This window comes from Arvicanthis niloticus, chromosome 14 (assembly GCF_011762505.2).
Source record: "Arvicanthis niloticus isolate mArvNil1 chromosome 14, mArvNil1.pat.X, whole genome shotgun sequence".
NCBI classification, from domain to species: Eukaryota; Metazoa; Chordata; class Mammalia; order Rodentia; family Muridae; genus Arvicanthis; species Arvicanthis niloticus.
This window is the reverse complement of record NC_047671.1, coordinates 14,395,099-14,408,244: the sequence shown is the minus strand read 5'-3', so window position 1 is coordinate 14,408,244 and position 13,146 is coordinate 14,395,099. Positions and strand designations below refer to the sequence as shown.

Here is a 13,146-nt window from a genome sequence, read left to right as displayed (position 1 = left end):
TCCCCATCCCCAAATCTTTATGAGAAAGGTGTCATATTTTAGCTAGCAGTTTTCAGAGGATGAAGGCCTCAGTCAGACAGCCTCACTGGGTCAGCCTCTGGAGAGCACTTAACAGTATCCTGACTGGATGCAAGCAAGAGCAAGGCACCACTTCTTCAAGCATGAAGTTAGATTGCTTCTGTGCCAGGGTCCTGCTCACTTTATTCTTGTGAAAACATTTGTAATCTCTTGGAAGAGTATCACCCTAAATGAGCTGCATACCTCCTACTAGACCCCTCCTCTTAAAACTCTGTATCCTCATACCAGGAACAAGCCTTCAGCACGTGAGACCTCTGAAAGACACATGGGACCCGTATCCAAACTATAACATCCCATAGAGATAGAACTTAGTCCTGTCCTTGAAGAAGCTGTGCTTAACTGTATTAAAACATATAGCAGAGTTTTATTTAAGAATTTTATTTTTTAATTTGTAATTATGTGTTTTGGTGTCAAGGTGTTCAAATGGGTGCAGATGCTTACTTGCCAAGGACAGAGATGTCTGAGTCCTCGAGGCTACAGTTGAAAGCAGTTGTGAACTACCAGATGTAGATGTTAGAGACTTGAACTTGGGGCCTTTGCAGGAGCAGCCCACACTCTTAAATCCTAAGCCATCTCTCCAGACCCTGTTTGTTTATTTGTTTGTTTGTTTAAAATGGTCTGATTTTATTCCTCATCTTCCTTACCATCTTTGGCCACTCAAAATTCTGTAGTGGTTCTTCCTCCTGTCTCTAAATTTGATGTGATTATGCTGGGGTATGATCTACTCTTAGTGTTTAGACAGGTTTTTAAACCTCAGTATTACAATAAATAAATCTTAAAAGTAGATTTTTTTATTTTCTTTTTATCTGTGTGAGTGTTTTGGCTGCTTACTGTGTACGTGTCTGGTGCCTGTGGAGGCCACAAGACGGTGTCGGAGCCCCTGGAACTGAGTTACATATGGTTATGAGCCACCATGTAAATCCTGGGAATCAAACCCCTGTCCTCTGGAAGAGCATCAATGTGCTCTGAATGGCTGAACCATCCCTCCAGCCCCTAAAAAAATACATTTGAAATAATCTTACAGTGATAGCAACTGTTAGTTTTCTCATCACCCTGTCTTAGTTTGAGTTGCTGTAAAATGCCATCAAGTGAATAAACAACAGAATGTGTTGTTCATACTTTTGGATTCTGGGATGTCCAGGGCCAAGGGGAGAGTGGATTCGTTGTCTTGTGAGGAACTACTTCCTGGGTTTTAGGTAGTGTTTTTTCTCTGTGCCTTTAATATACAAAGAAACCAGTTCTCGAGACTCAAACATTAATCTTGTTTACGAGGCTGTACTCTGATGACTTCATCTAATTCCAGTTACTTTCCAAAGACATAGCTTCTTAATACTGTTTCTGTGGCAGTTAGAATTTCAGCATACACACTTCAAGGGGACCTAAGGAAATCAGAATAGCCCCCCATCCTAGTTATGGTTCCCACTGCTGTCATAAAGCACCAGAACAAAAACAAGTTCAGCGGGAAAGGGCTTATTTGGTTCAGTCTAAATAAACTACATCAAAGTCCATCACTGAAAGAAGTCAGGACAGGAACTTGCACAGGGTAGGATCCTGGAAGCAGGAGCTGATGCTGAGGCCATGGAAGGGTACCGTTTACTGGCTTGCTCCTCATGGCTTGCTCAGCCTGCTTCCTTAAAGAGCCAGGACCACCAGCCCAGCCATGGTCTCATTCACAATGGACTGGGACCTCCCCATCAATTAATTAAGAGAATGCCCTCTATAGGCTTGCCTACAGCCGGAGCTTATGGAGGCATGTTCTCAGTTGAGGTTCCTTCCTCTCAGATGACTATAGCTCCTTTCAAGATGATACAAGCTAGCCAGCATATACCCCCAACCCATCTTCTTTCCCCACTTTATGGGGTGACCATAGCTACTCCACCTTCAGAACAATACCTCTCTAGGGCAGCCATTTCTTCTGGGCTCTATGTCAGGTGTGGACAGTCAGACACTGGATAATGTCTTGCGTCTTCTCAGGTTCACTTTAAATTCAAAATGGAAACCTTATTCTTTTCTGGTCTTTCTTGACCATATTTTCTCATTCCTGTCTCAGTAAAATAAATGACAGTACCTTTCATGGAATCTAGAAACCCAGGACTGAGTTCTTTCCCCTTGCTGACCGAGTTCAGCTCATTGCCAAACCTTGTCAATAAGCGTGTCTCAAATCCGTCTCTTCTCTGCCATCTGTGATCTCAGCCTCCTCCCTTCCCTGTGGACTTTCCTGGGTCTGCTATGAATTTCCCCTTTGCAGTCCACCAGCAGACTGATCACGTCAAAGGCAGAGCTCTGCCTGTTGCACTCAGTGCTAAGATCCCACTTTCTCCCCTCTCCCTCAAGGCTAACTTCTGCCGTATTTCTTTCCCTGTGGTCTCTCTGTGGTCCCTCTGTCGGACTCCTCCTCCTCCTCAGCTCTTTGCATCTTTTACATTCTGTCAACATTTTTACTTTTACAGGAAAATGTTTTGCTGTCTATCTGATCAGATGAAGTTTCTCGTTTGTAACACTTCAATATAGCCATACCAATTTGATTATTTAATTCATTTGTCCTAAGAACATTGGCCACAGTTTCTTAGTGCCATCTGATAGCAAATTCATGTCCACTTTATACTTGATTATCCAAAAAGTCTTAATTTTGGTTAGTCTAGAACAGGATTCTCATATGGTACTCCCACAACATTTTTGTTTCTTAGATATTTAGAGATAGATGAACTACAGGTGTCCACTGTCCAGCTGTTTTAATAGGAGGCCATCACTTTGTAATCTAGTACAATGCCCCCTACTTTCCTGTCGCTTGCTTTCTTCCTTCTCCCCGACCTTGCTTCTTTCCCTTCTTTTTCTCCTCTTTTGAGACAGGGTCTCTCACGGGGACTTGACAGGGTTTCATTGATTAAACAAGGCTGGCTGGCCAGTGGCCCCTGGATCCTCCTGTCAGGGCTGCGCTGCTCCACCTGAGATGAAAGCCACCATAAGAAGAGGTCGCTGTGCTTGCAGAAGGACTTTGCTAACTCAGCTGTTTCCTGAGCCTCTTTTTGCTTGATGAACTCGCACTTCTTACTAGTTAACAGACTGCCTGTCTTACAGATTCTGTATTCTGGGTTTGTGTTCTTGCTTCTTACACCCCTTTTTGTTCCTATGAACTGAAAATTCTTAGGAGATGGAGATTCTCCAGAAGACAAGTAATCAAATTCAGTTTTTTGCAAATAAGATAGCAAGTATTCCTGTTCTGTCATACTGGAAATACATATTGATTACATTGGACATGGTGAGATTTATCAGTGTACACATGATGATGGTGTTAACACTTCATTTTAGATTTTACCTTCATTCTTTCATGTGACTGCCCCATCTACTTAGTGACCTTTGAACTAGTTATTTCTGGCTGTCAAGCAAGTTCCTCGGTTATAATATTGAACACTTAGTTTCTAAGGTAGAATTCCACAGCAGCACTGCTTAGTTGGATAGCTAGGATTGCTGCTAATTTTTTCTTTTAATATTCAGTATTTAATTTTCAGAAACAGGTAATGATTTCTTTCTTACCTCTAAAAGAAACCAATATATTTTCATTTGGGATTTTCCATGTTTGTTTCATCTTATTATGAATCCTAAGATTTGTGTGTATGGTTTATATATTTCAATTACTTGATAAGTAATCAGTCATAGTTTCATATTTGCCTTTTAACTGCTGGAAGACACTGTGTTGTCTCTTGTAGCAGTTTGGCAGAAAGAACCCCAGTCTCCTGTGGTAGTTTCTTCCTTTGTTTTAACATTAGTAGGATGTCTCAGGCACATGTATGTTTTATGTCTAGAAACAGTCTTCCATGGAATGTTTTGTTGTTGTTTTGGGTTTTTTGTTTGTTTTGTGTTTTTTGTGTTTGTGGAGGTGACAGTAAATGATGATAGGGTCTCATTATGTGACGAGAAACCATGACACGCTTAGGTGGTATGTTTAGAAGCTATAATAGACCAGAAACATAGCTATTATTTATTTTTGTCTCTCCCCTAGTTGCTTTAGCAAGGACTTCTAATCCTCTGCTGAGTAGAAATGCTGAAATTGGGTGTCCTTCATTTTCTAGACTTGGGTTTTCCTCTGAGTGTATTGTTAGCAGAGGGGTCCTTTTATTGTGTTGGTAAACACGCCATTCCCTCTAAACTCCTGACCTGCAGGAGTTTAATCTTAAGAGAATATTTTTGATACCTTTTCCACATGAATAAGGCAACTAAACAAATAAGGCATTTGTCCTTCCATTTTTTGATATAATGTTTATTGATTTGCATACGTCAAACCATCCTTGCATTCAGAGATTTTATCATAGTGACTATCACTTTAGGATACTGTTAAATGTCACTGTTGGTGTTTTATTGGGGACTTTTGCAGCTGTTCATCAAGAATGTTGGCATGTAATTTTCTTTTCTCATAATGTTTTTGTCAAAATACTTTTTATGTGTTAGTGGATGTGTTAAGTCTTCTCAGAGGAAGGGGGAGAGAGAATACAGGAATGGAAGAAAGGGAGGAAACTGAGGGGAAAGGAGAAAAAATGCCAGAGTGTTCTAAGTCGAACCTGCCCCGGTAACATCATTTTCCTGAAATGTTCTTTAAACATGTGAGTAAGTAAGAAAACAACTCTGCAAAGATGTCACTCTGAAAACATGTTGCAATTTTATTGTCAAAGCACAGTAAAATACATTAGTAGGAGACTTCACTGTGGAGTTCTCTTCAAATCTTCCCTTTTTGCCTGTTTTTTTTGGCATGGTTTGCAGACTTGAATGTTGTTCTAGGACAGAACATTTTAGAAGTGCAAGATATCAAGTAACATGTCAGAACTGTGCATTACATAATATGGGCCATGTTCGTGTGTTCCTGTAAGAAGACACAAGGAGACTTGTTATGAGAGGGTTTCATGAGCAGCAAGGCCTGTTTGTTGTTTTTTTTTTTTTTTTTTTAAATGGTCTGACTCCAGACCACATTCACTTATTTCCCACGCTATAGTCTTCTGGTTTCCAACACTTATGTAGAGGTTAGAATGACATGTCATGGCTCTAGATATAAACTCCATAATCTCGAAAGCCTGGCACTCGCCATGTAAGAGATACTAGTTCTGTTTTCTTTTTTTTTTTTAATTAAAAAATACATTCATTTGATGTCTTAGTGTTCATTTTATTTTTTAAATGTTTTATCTTGAAATTGGACTCATAAAACATTGCAAAAATTGTACAAATAATTTCCATTCACATTTTCCCAGATTTTACACACATTAACATTTAACTACTGTTTTTCATCATTGTGTGTATCTCTTATTTTGAAATGTTTGATGAAACAAAAAGCCCACCTACAAACCATGGAATCTGTTCTGTATTGGCCAGCTGTTCAGTGGAGCCCGGCGCCCCGCAGTAAGGTTGGTATATCCAGTGACAAGCGTTTGGAAAATCATTTCCCTTTCCTAGCAGTGTCAGTTGCAAATACCTTCTTGGTGAGGGGTGGGACTTTGTACCCATTTCTTGTTTTCCATGCTGGAATTTTGTCTGGATTGAACCTGTACAGGTCTTTTGCGTGCTATATATGTCTCTTAAAAATAACTACATTTTCAAAATAAGAAATTTGACACTGCCAGACATGGTAGCCCACACTTTAATTCCAGTACTTGGGAGGCAGAGGCAGGCAGATCTCTGTGAGTTTAGGAAGGCCTGATCTACATAATTAGTTCTGGGATAGCTAGGGCTATGTGGAGAGACTCTGTGTCAAAGAATGGAAGGAAGGAAGGAAGGAAGGAAGGAAGGAAGGAAGGAAGGAAGGAAGGAGGGAGGGAGGGAGGGAGGGAGGGAGGGAGGGAGGGAGGGAGGGAGGGAGGGACAAAAAGAAATTTAACACTAATTTCAAATATATATATTGTTCCATATGTATGTGCTAGTATTTAATTTTTTTCATTTGCCCACTGATTCTTTTTCAAAACAAAAAAACAACAAAACCCCAAAGAACATGTTTTTTTGAGAGGAGCTGGAGAGATGACTCAGTGATTCAGAGCATTTGCTCTCTTGCAGAAGACCTGGGTTTGAGTCCCAGCACCCACTCGTAGCTCACAACTATCTGCAACTAGTTTCAGGGGACATAATACCCTCTTCCGACTTGAAGGAGCTCCAGGCACACACATGGGTGCACATACATACATGCAGGCAAAACACTCATACAGCATGCATGCATGCATACATACATATATATATGCGTGCATGCATACATACATACATACATACATACATATTCATACAATATAAACAAATAAATAATTATCTAAATTTTTTAAAATTCTCAGGCTAAAGAAATGGCTCAGTGGTTAAGAGCACTGACTGCTCTTCCAGAGGTTCTGAGTTCAATTCCCAGTAACCACATGATGGATCACAACCATCTGTAATAAGATCCAGTGCCCTCTTCTGCTGTATCTGAAGACAGTGACAGTATACCCATATAAATAAAATAAGTACATCTTTAAAACATACATGTAGAAGGCTGGTATACAGCACAGTTACACACATGTAGAAGGCTGGTATACAGCACAATCACACACATGTAGAAGGCTGGTATACAGCACAGTCACACATGTAGAAGGCTGATATACAGCACAGATACACACAGTCTAGAAGTTGCCTGAAGTAGTGTAGGATCTTACTAAGAACTCCAACACTCAAGAATTAAAGAATAAAAACTCAAGAAAATATAAATATAAATATATCAGCATCTTATGACTTAGTTTTGATTGAGTTTTCTTGTTATCTAACCTGTCCTTTCCTCTGACAGTGTAGCAGCAGGGCTCTGTATTTTGCCCCACCCTCTTTTCATAGCCAGCACAGTTACACATGTAGAAGGCTGGTATGCAGCACAGTTACACACATGTAGAAGGCTGGTATACAGCACAGTCACACACATGTAGAAGGCTGGTATACAGCACAGTCACACACATGTAGAAGGCTGGTATGCAGCACAGTTACACACATATAGAAGGCTGATATACAGCACAGATACACACATGTAGAAGGCTGGTATACAGCACAGATACACACATGTAGAAGGCTGGTATACAGCACAGTTACATGTAGAAGGCTGGTATACAGCACAGTTACACACATGTAGAAGGCTGGTATACAGCACAGTTACACACATGTAGAAGGCTGGTATACAGCACAATCACACGCATGTAGAAGGCTGGTATACAGCACAGTCACACACATGTAGAAGGCTGGTATACAGCACAATCACACACATGTAGAAGGCTGGTATACAGCACAGATACACATGTAGAAGGCTGGTACATAATATTCCGTACACAGTATTTGGCTACCTGGTTGATTGGTGGGTTAGTTGTTAATGGATGAGTGGTTTGCCGATTAAATTTGTTGTTTTCAAACCTTTCCATTTATTAGTTTTATTTGGGGGTTGATACACTTTTTTGTTTGTTTGTTTTGTTTTGTTTTTTTGTTTTGTTTTTTGAGACAGGGTTTGTTTGTGTAGCCCTGGCTGTCCTGGAACTCACTCTGTAGACCAGGCTAGCCTCGAACTCAGAAATCCGCCTGCCTCTGCCTCCCAAGTGCTGGGATTAAAGGCGTGCGCCACCACTGCCCGGCTTTGATATACTTTAAAGAAACCTGTTACACATTTGCTAACTTTATATACTTTTGGGTGTGATTCTTTAAGATGGTTTTTAGAGACTTAATCTAGGTGTGTTAATTCATCATTTTGTTTGTGTTGTCAGATCTGTTTTGTCTGGGTGTGTGTCTATGCAGCATGTGCAGAGTTCAGAAGAGGGCATCAGATCCCTTGGAACTGGAGTAACAGACAGTTGGGAGCTCTCACTAGGTGTTGAGAATTGAACCAAGAACCTCTGGAAGGAAGAGCAATCAGGCTCTTAACCACTGAACCATCTTTTCAGCCCCTGAACTTGCTGTGTTTAAGTGCTCTACAGTGTGCCACCAGGGAAATTGTTCTGACAACAATGGTTTTTATTATTCCACTTTTGTTTTTTTGTTACATTACCTCAAAAGATTGTAGAACTTTAAAGAGTTTATACTCTCTTTCTCTCTCTCTCTCTCTCTCTCTCTCTCTCTCTCTCTCTCTCTTATTTGGTTTTGGGGTTTTTTTTTTGGGGGGGGGGGTCTGTATTGTTTATGGAACAAGGATTATAGAGACCAAATATCCAGTGTTGTGAGCCAGCCTGTGGCCATACTAGACCTGGCGTTCTGGGAGTCCTGAGTCACAGTCCCTTGTCCCCTTTGTCTTTCATGTTGTAATGTTCTCAGAATTGCACAGTGCCACTGTGAAGTGGAGCTGTCTACTGTCTCCTTACTCCACCCAGGTCCATCTTATGTGGCTCACTAATGACACTGTAATATGTTGAGACTTTCTCTTTACTTTTTCTTTAAAGAGAAATTTTAGGATTACAGTAAAATTGAACCGAATATGTAGAGGATTCCCGTATACCTCCTGTCCTCTTCAGTCTTCTCTGCTGTGTACATGCTGTTCCAGAGTGGAGCACTTGATCGGCGCATGAGCTTGTGCTGACACACACCAAAGCCTGCATAGGGTTAAGAGTATTTGGGTTTGGGCGAGTGTGTAATGAACAGTATTCATGATGAATTCTTGCTGCTTTGCTTTTTCAACATTGCCTTCCCTATAGCCCCTCACAACTGTGTTCTTTTGTAGACTGTAGTTGCCCTTCCTAGAAGTTCATCTACCTGAAACCATAACATATACTTGCAAAGTAGCTTTTTCCTAGTAATGTACACTTGGGTTCACACCTAGTAACGTACACAGGTGTGACGTCACAGTAACCCATTTCTATCTAGCACCTAGTTGCCTGTGGTAAGATACCTTATGAATAAAAGTGCTATAAGCATGCATGTGCACACTCCCGTATGTGTATGTGTTCTCAGTGCCCTTGGGCACATTCCAAGGCACATGATGGCAGTGTTGTAAGAGACTGCACCTCTGCCTTCTGAAGCTGCACCACTGTGGAGTTCTTCAAGCGGTATGAGAGGTCCTGCTGCCCTCTGTTCTTTCCTCAGCCGCTGCACTGTCAGTGGTGGGATAGCGGCTGTTCTACCAAGTGTGTAGTGCTGACGTGAACTCTGGAACACCACACGGTGTGCAGTGCTGTCTGTCTGGCGCTCATTTGCCATCTACATGTATCCTTGGTGAGGTGTTCGTTCAGATCCTTGTCTATTTTTACTCTAGTCGTTTGTTTCTTGTTCATGCTCTTCTAACGACAGCCCCATGCACTGCCCATCCCAGAACCATGTAGTGCAGATACACAGAGAGCGTTGAGGATAGAAAGGATGACTTGGTGTTTTCAAAGAAAAACGTCTTTCTTCTGTTTCTCTCCCTTTGCCTTTGTCTTTCAGTTATACCTGCCGCCACTTGCGGAGATATGTTTATGTGTTGGACAGATTGTATTCCCCCTGCTCTCCCTGTTCCGCACATCAGCGTTGCTTCTCGGCCCCCAGTGACAATGGAGAGGAACTCTTGTCTCTAACTTGCTCTCACATTCTCAGATCCTATGCTTCCAGGTTATTAACCTCTGCTGTCCATTTATGCATGCTGCATGTTGTGGTCCTGGTAAATGCATGTTTTAATGGGACACATATGAATTGATAAAGGTGAAATGTTATATTTAAGATACTACTACCAAATAATCAATCCTGCAATGGCTTGCATTTATTTTCTTATAAATGTCTTCTTGAGAAGCTTATGTTTCTGGGAGAGGAGGCAGCTTTTCACCAGCAGAGACTCTTGTGTACACTCTGTTCCCCTGTAGAGCTTTTCACTTGTTGCCGTGCTTTGTCTGATAAGTGTCTGAGCTGTGAGTTGCAGGTGCTCCAACATGTAAAGGAGTCCTTTGCTTGGTGTACAGCACACCTGAGAGCGCACTGCAGGGCTCCACCCCGCTCTTACAGGTGTGCTCAGTTGAGTGGCCTTGACTCTCTAGGATGGTAGAAATGATTCATTTAGACTCTATGGTCATTACTCTTTTACTACAGAGAAGTCAAAAAGCTAGGTTGCATTGAGTTTTAGGCAAGTGCAAATTAACCAGAGAGATGGTAGAAGTGTGAAGAGACAGGCGGAGTGTCTCCGTGTTGGTGAGGATCAACAGCTGCTGATGACTGCATCGTACCAAACTGGAGGGCAGTACAGCATGGCTGCTTGTGGTTTCAGCACACATTTCCTGTAAGCCAGAAGTGCCTCGTGCCTCTATACTGTAGCTGGAGAAGATGATTTAAGGCAGTGTCTTCACTGCCGAGTGTTGTAAAGGAGAAGGAAAAACTCCATGGCAACCTTAAACACAAAATGGAAAACATCTGAATCGCAGTTGACCTTTACAGATGAAGGAACATCAGAAACTTTGAACTGTACATGATGTCTAAGTGAAAGCACTTTATTAGGAAGGGAAAATCATGTGGCTCTATTTGGCTGATTTTTTGTAGTAAAGGTCTTACAGACTCATGGTGATAATATACTATAGATATTATGGTGGGGCGAGTAAAAGCAAAATAAGCTCTTCAGTTCCTAATATATGAGGATTTAGCAAACAAGCCAGGTATAATTGCCGTGCTCAGGAGGCTGTGTGGTCATAGGCTCACAAGTTCAGGACTAGACAGCTTGTTACACTCTGAGACCCAGTCTCCAAAACAGAAAGAATTGACCAGACTGAAAGCCACTGGCTTGGTAAGTGATGATACTTGGAGGCTTTGGAGACAGAGCTTGTCTGATTGTGCAGAATGGGGAGAGTCGCTGTCAGTCATCGGACCCCCAAGATGTCCGATAATTGATCTTGCTCCTGTTGACTAGTAAGTATATCATTTGGCAGGGCTCTCTGCAAAACTGAAGAGATTGGGCCGTGGGGAGGGGATGATATTAAGAAAGAGATGGCTCTTAATTGATGCCTCTGATGGTAGCAGCCAGGATATGTGTAAGGTATGTTAACAGGCTGTCAATTCAGGTAGGCACTGATATTGCAGTCCAGTGTTCCAAATCCACAGGCAGGTGCTTCTCGAGGTCTGGAAGCAGAACTCCTCTCTTGGGAGACATAATGATCGGGTGGATGAACCTTGGTCACATTATAGACAATTATAGACAATAAACTACTTTCTTGAAGTCAGCAGATCTTACATGTCCAGCGTATCTGCAGATACCTTTACAGCAACATATAGTGTTTAAGCAAACAGGGCATCACCCTTAGCCAAGCTGAACTTAAAAGTAACCATCATACTGTATTCTGTTTTTCTTTGTCCGTCCTATCACCCTACAAGCCCCCTGAAGTCAATATCTCATCATCATCATCATCATCACCACTCTCCATCCTACAGTTTATAGCACCCCACACATTGCTAGCCCTCACTAATATCATTGGCAGCAGTGTCCTACCCTCTGCCATTTGTGAAACTGTGTATTTGCCATTGGGTTACAATCTTGCCATGCTGGAGCAGAGAGAAATACAGGGTCAACTGAGAAGACAGACAAAAGAAAGGGAAGGGAGGAACGTCCAAGAAAGATACTGTGGGAAGGATGAGGGGCGAGAGCAAAGTGAGCAGGTGGGCAGAGGTGGGGAGCAGAGAGCAGAGTGGCTGCTCAGCCTGAGCGCTGCAGCTGGCTGTCTCCACGGCTGACTTGGAATGCAGTTCTGAGTCTGCTTTCCACATCCGTCACTCGGCACCTTCACCTTGCCGACCTCTCCGCTCCTCACACTCTTTGCTTTCTTCTCAGATAAGGTTTAGGATGTTCAGCCTTTTCGGGGTATTTTGATTCCACCCCCACCCCCTGAGGCTGATGCGGGCTTATCATGTATCTGTAATGAACTGCCTGCCAGGCCTGCTCAGCCTAGGTTGGTTCTTGAAGAAACACTGTGGGCCGGACGCTTTCTAGTGTTTTTAAACATGTTTTGACTGTTCTCCAAGAGTTTTCACCTCCTTGTTTCAGTCCTGGACTGGTTACCAGATGTACTGCCCTGGGGCTCTGGGCCTGCTAGGCTAGGGACATGGAGTCCAGGCCTCTCTCCTCCACCAGCTCTCAGCCTCAGCCCCACCCCTGTAGAATAGCACAGAGGAGACTGCTGCATTTTGGGCATACCTGAGGATAAGATGCATGTGTAAGAGAGGGCCCTGGTCACCCTGGCATACCATGCTAATTTGCAAGTGTCTAACAACCTGTATCTGCAAGGACACGTGCCCCAGCGGTGGAGGCATTCGTTCAACAGAATGACACTATTCAGAAGGACAGACTGAATAGAGCAGGCAGACACTCACAGAACCAAGCGGCTCTGGGTTACGCAGAGTGCTTCCTGTATAGTTTAGTTCCTAGAGAGCACAAGCGCATGCGTTCAGGAGATTGTTAATGCGGTCTGAAGGAAAGACTGCTGTGAGGACTGATGTAGCTCAGCAGTCACTGACGTCTCTTCCAGTGTCAGAGGTCTGCAGACCTCAGAGGGATCATCTGGCTGCTCCTCAGGAAGGAGTTTGGAAGGATGCTAAGCCTGCCTACCCGGGATTCCCGCTGCCCTAGCTCTGTGCTTGAGCGAACACACAAATGTCTGGACCCCTCTTATCAGACGATGCCTTTGGGATTTTGACACCATGCATCTTGACTCAATCCTCCTCTGCTTACACACCATGGGTACTTTAAGCATCTCCTGCTGGAGGGATTTTGTTGAGACTGCTTCCTTCCTGAGAAGTCTCCGTTTGACAGCATTCATAGACCTTGGTGTGCAACACCGAAGTCAGTATTTCAGTTGTGCTTCACTATTGTGCCTTTATTTATGTACTTACAATTTCTCATCAGAGTAAAAGTTTTGAAAATAAGAATGACTCAGTTTATATACAATTCTCAAATCCTTTCCATGAAAACATCTCTCAATAAGTATATTTGTCTGATTGTAATTGCAGGGACTTGTATTATACAGTGTTCTTACTTAATGTGAGATGACAGCATCTTTTTAATCGGGAGGACGTAGTTCACCAAGCTTTGTGCCTCCCACATCTGGAAACTCCTCCACTCCCACATCTGGAAACTCCTCCACTCCCAACCTGGGGCCTTTG

The 13,146-nt window shown here is 42.6% G+C and overlaps 1 protein-coding gene across 5 annotated transcripts in view; it reads left to right on the top strand.

Annotated features, from left to right (window-relative positions):
• Positions 1-13,146, top strand: part of Dym (dymeclin) — a 259,589-nt gene that overhangs the window by 125,162 nt on the left and 121,281 nt on the right. For 3 of the 5 annotated variants that reach the window (XM_076912452.1, XM_034518362.2, XM_076912455.1), the window contains one exon: positions 9,460-9,624. The exons of the other annotated variants lie outside the window; for them this stretch is intronic. In XM_076912452.1, the coding sequence (XP_076768567.1) occupies positions 9,460-9,624 (165 nt within the window). The remainder of the gene's footprint in view (positions 1-9,459; positions 9,625-13,146) is intronic. 5 annotated transcript variants of the gene reach the window in all.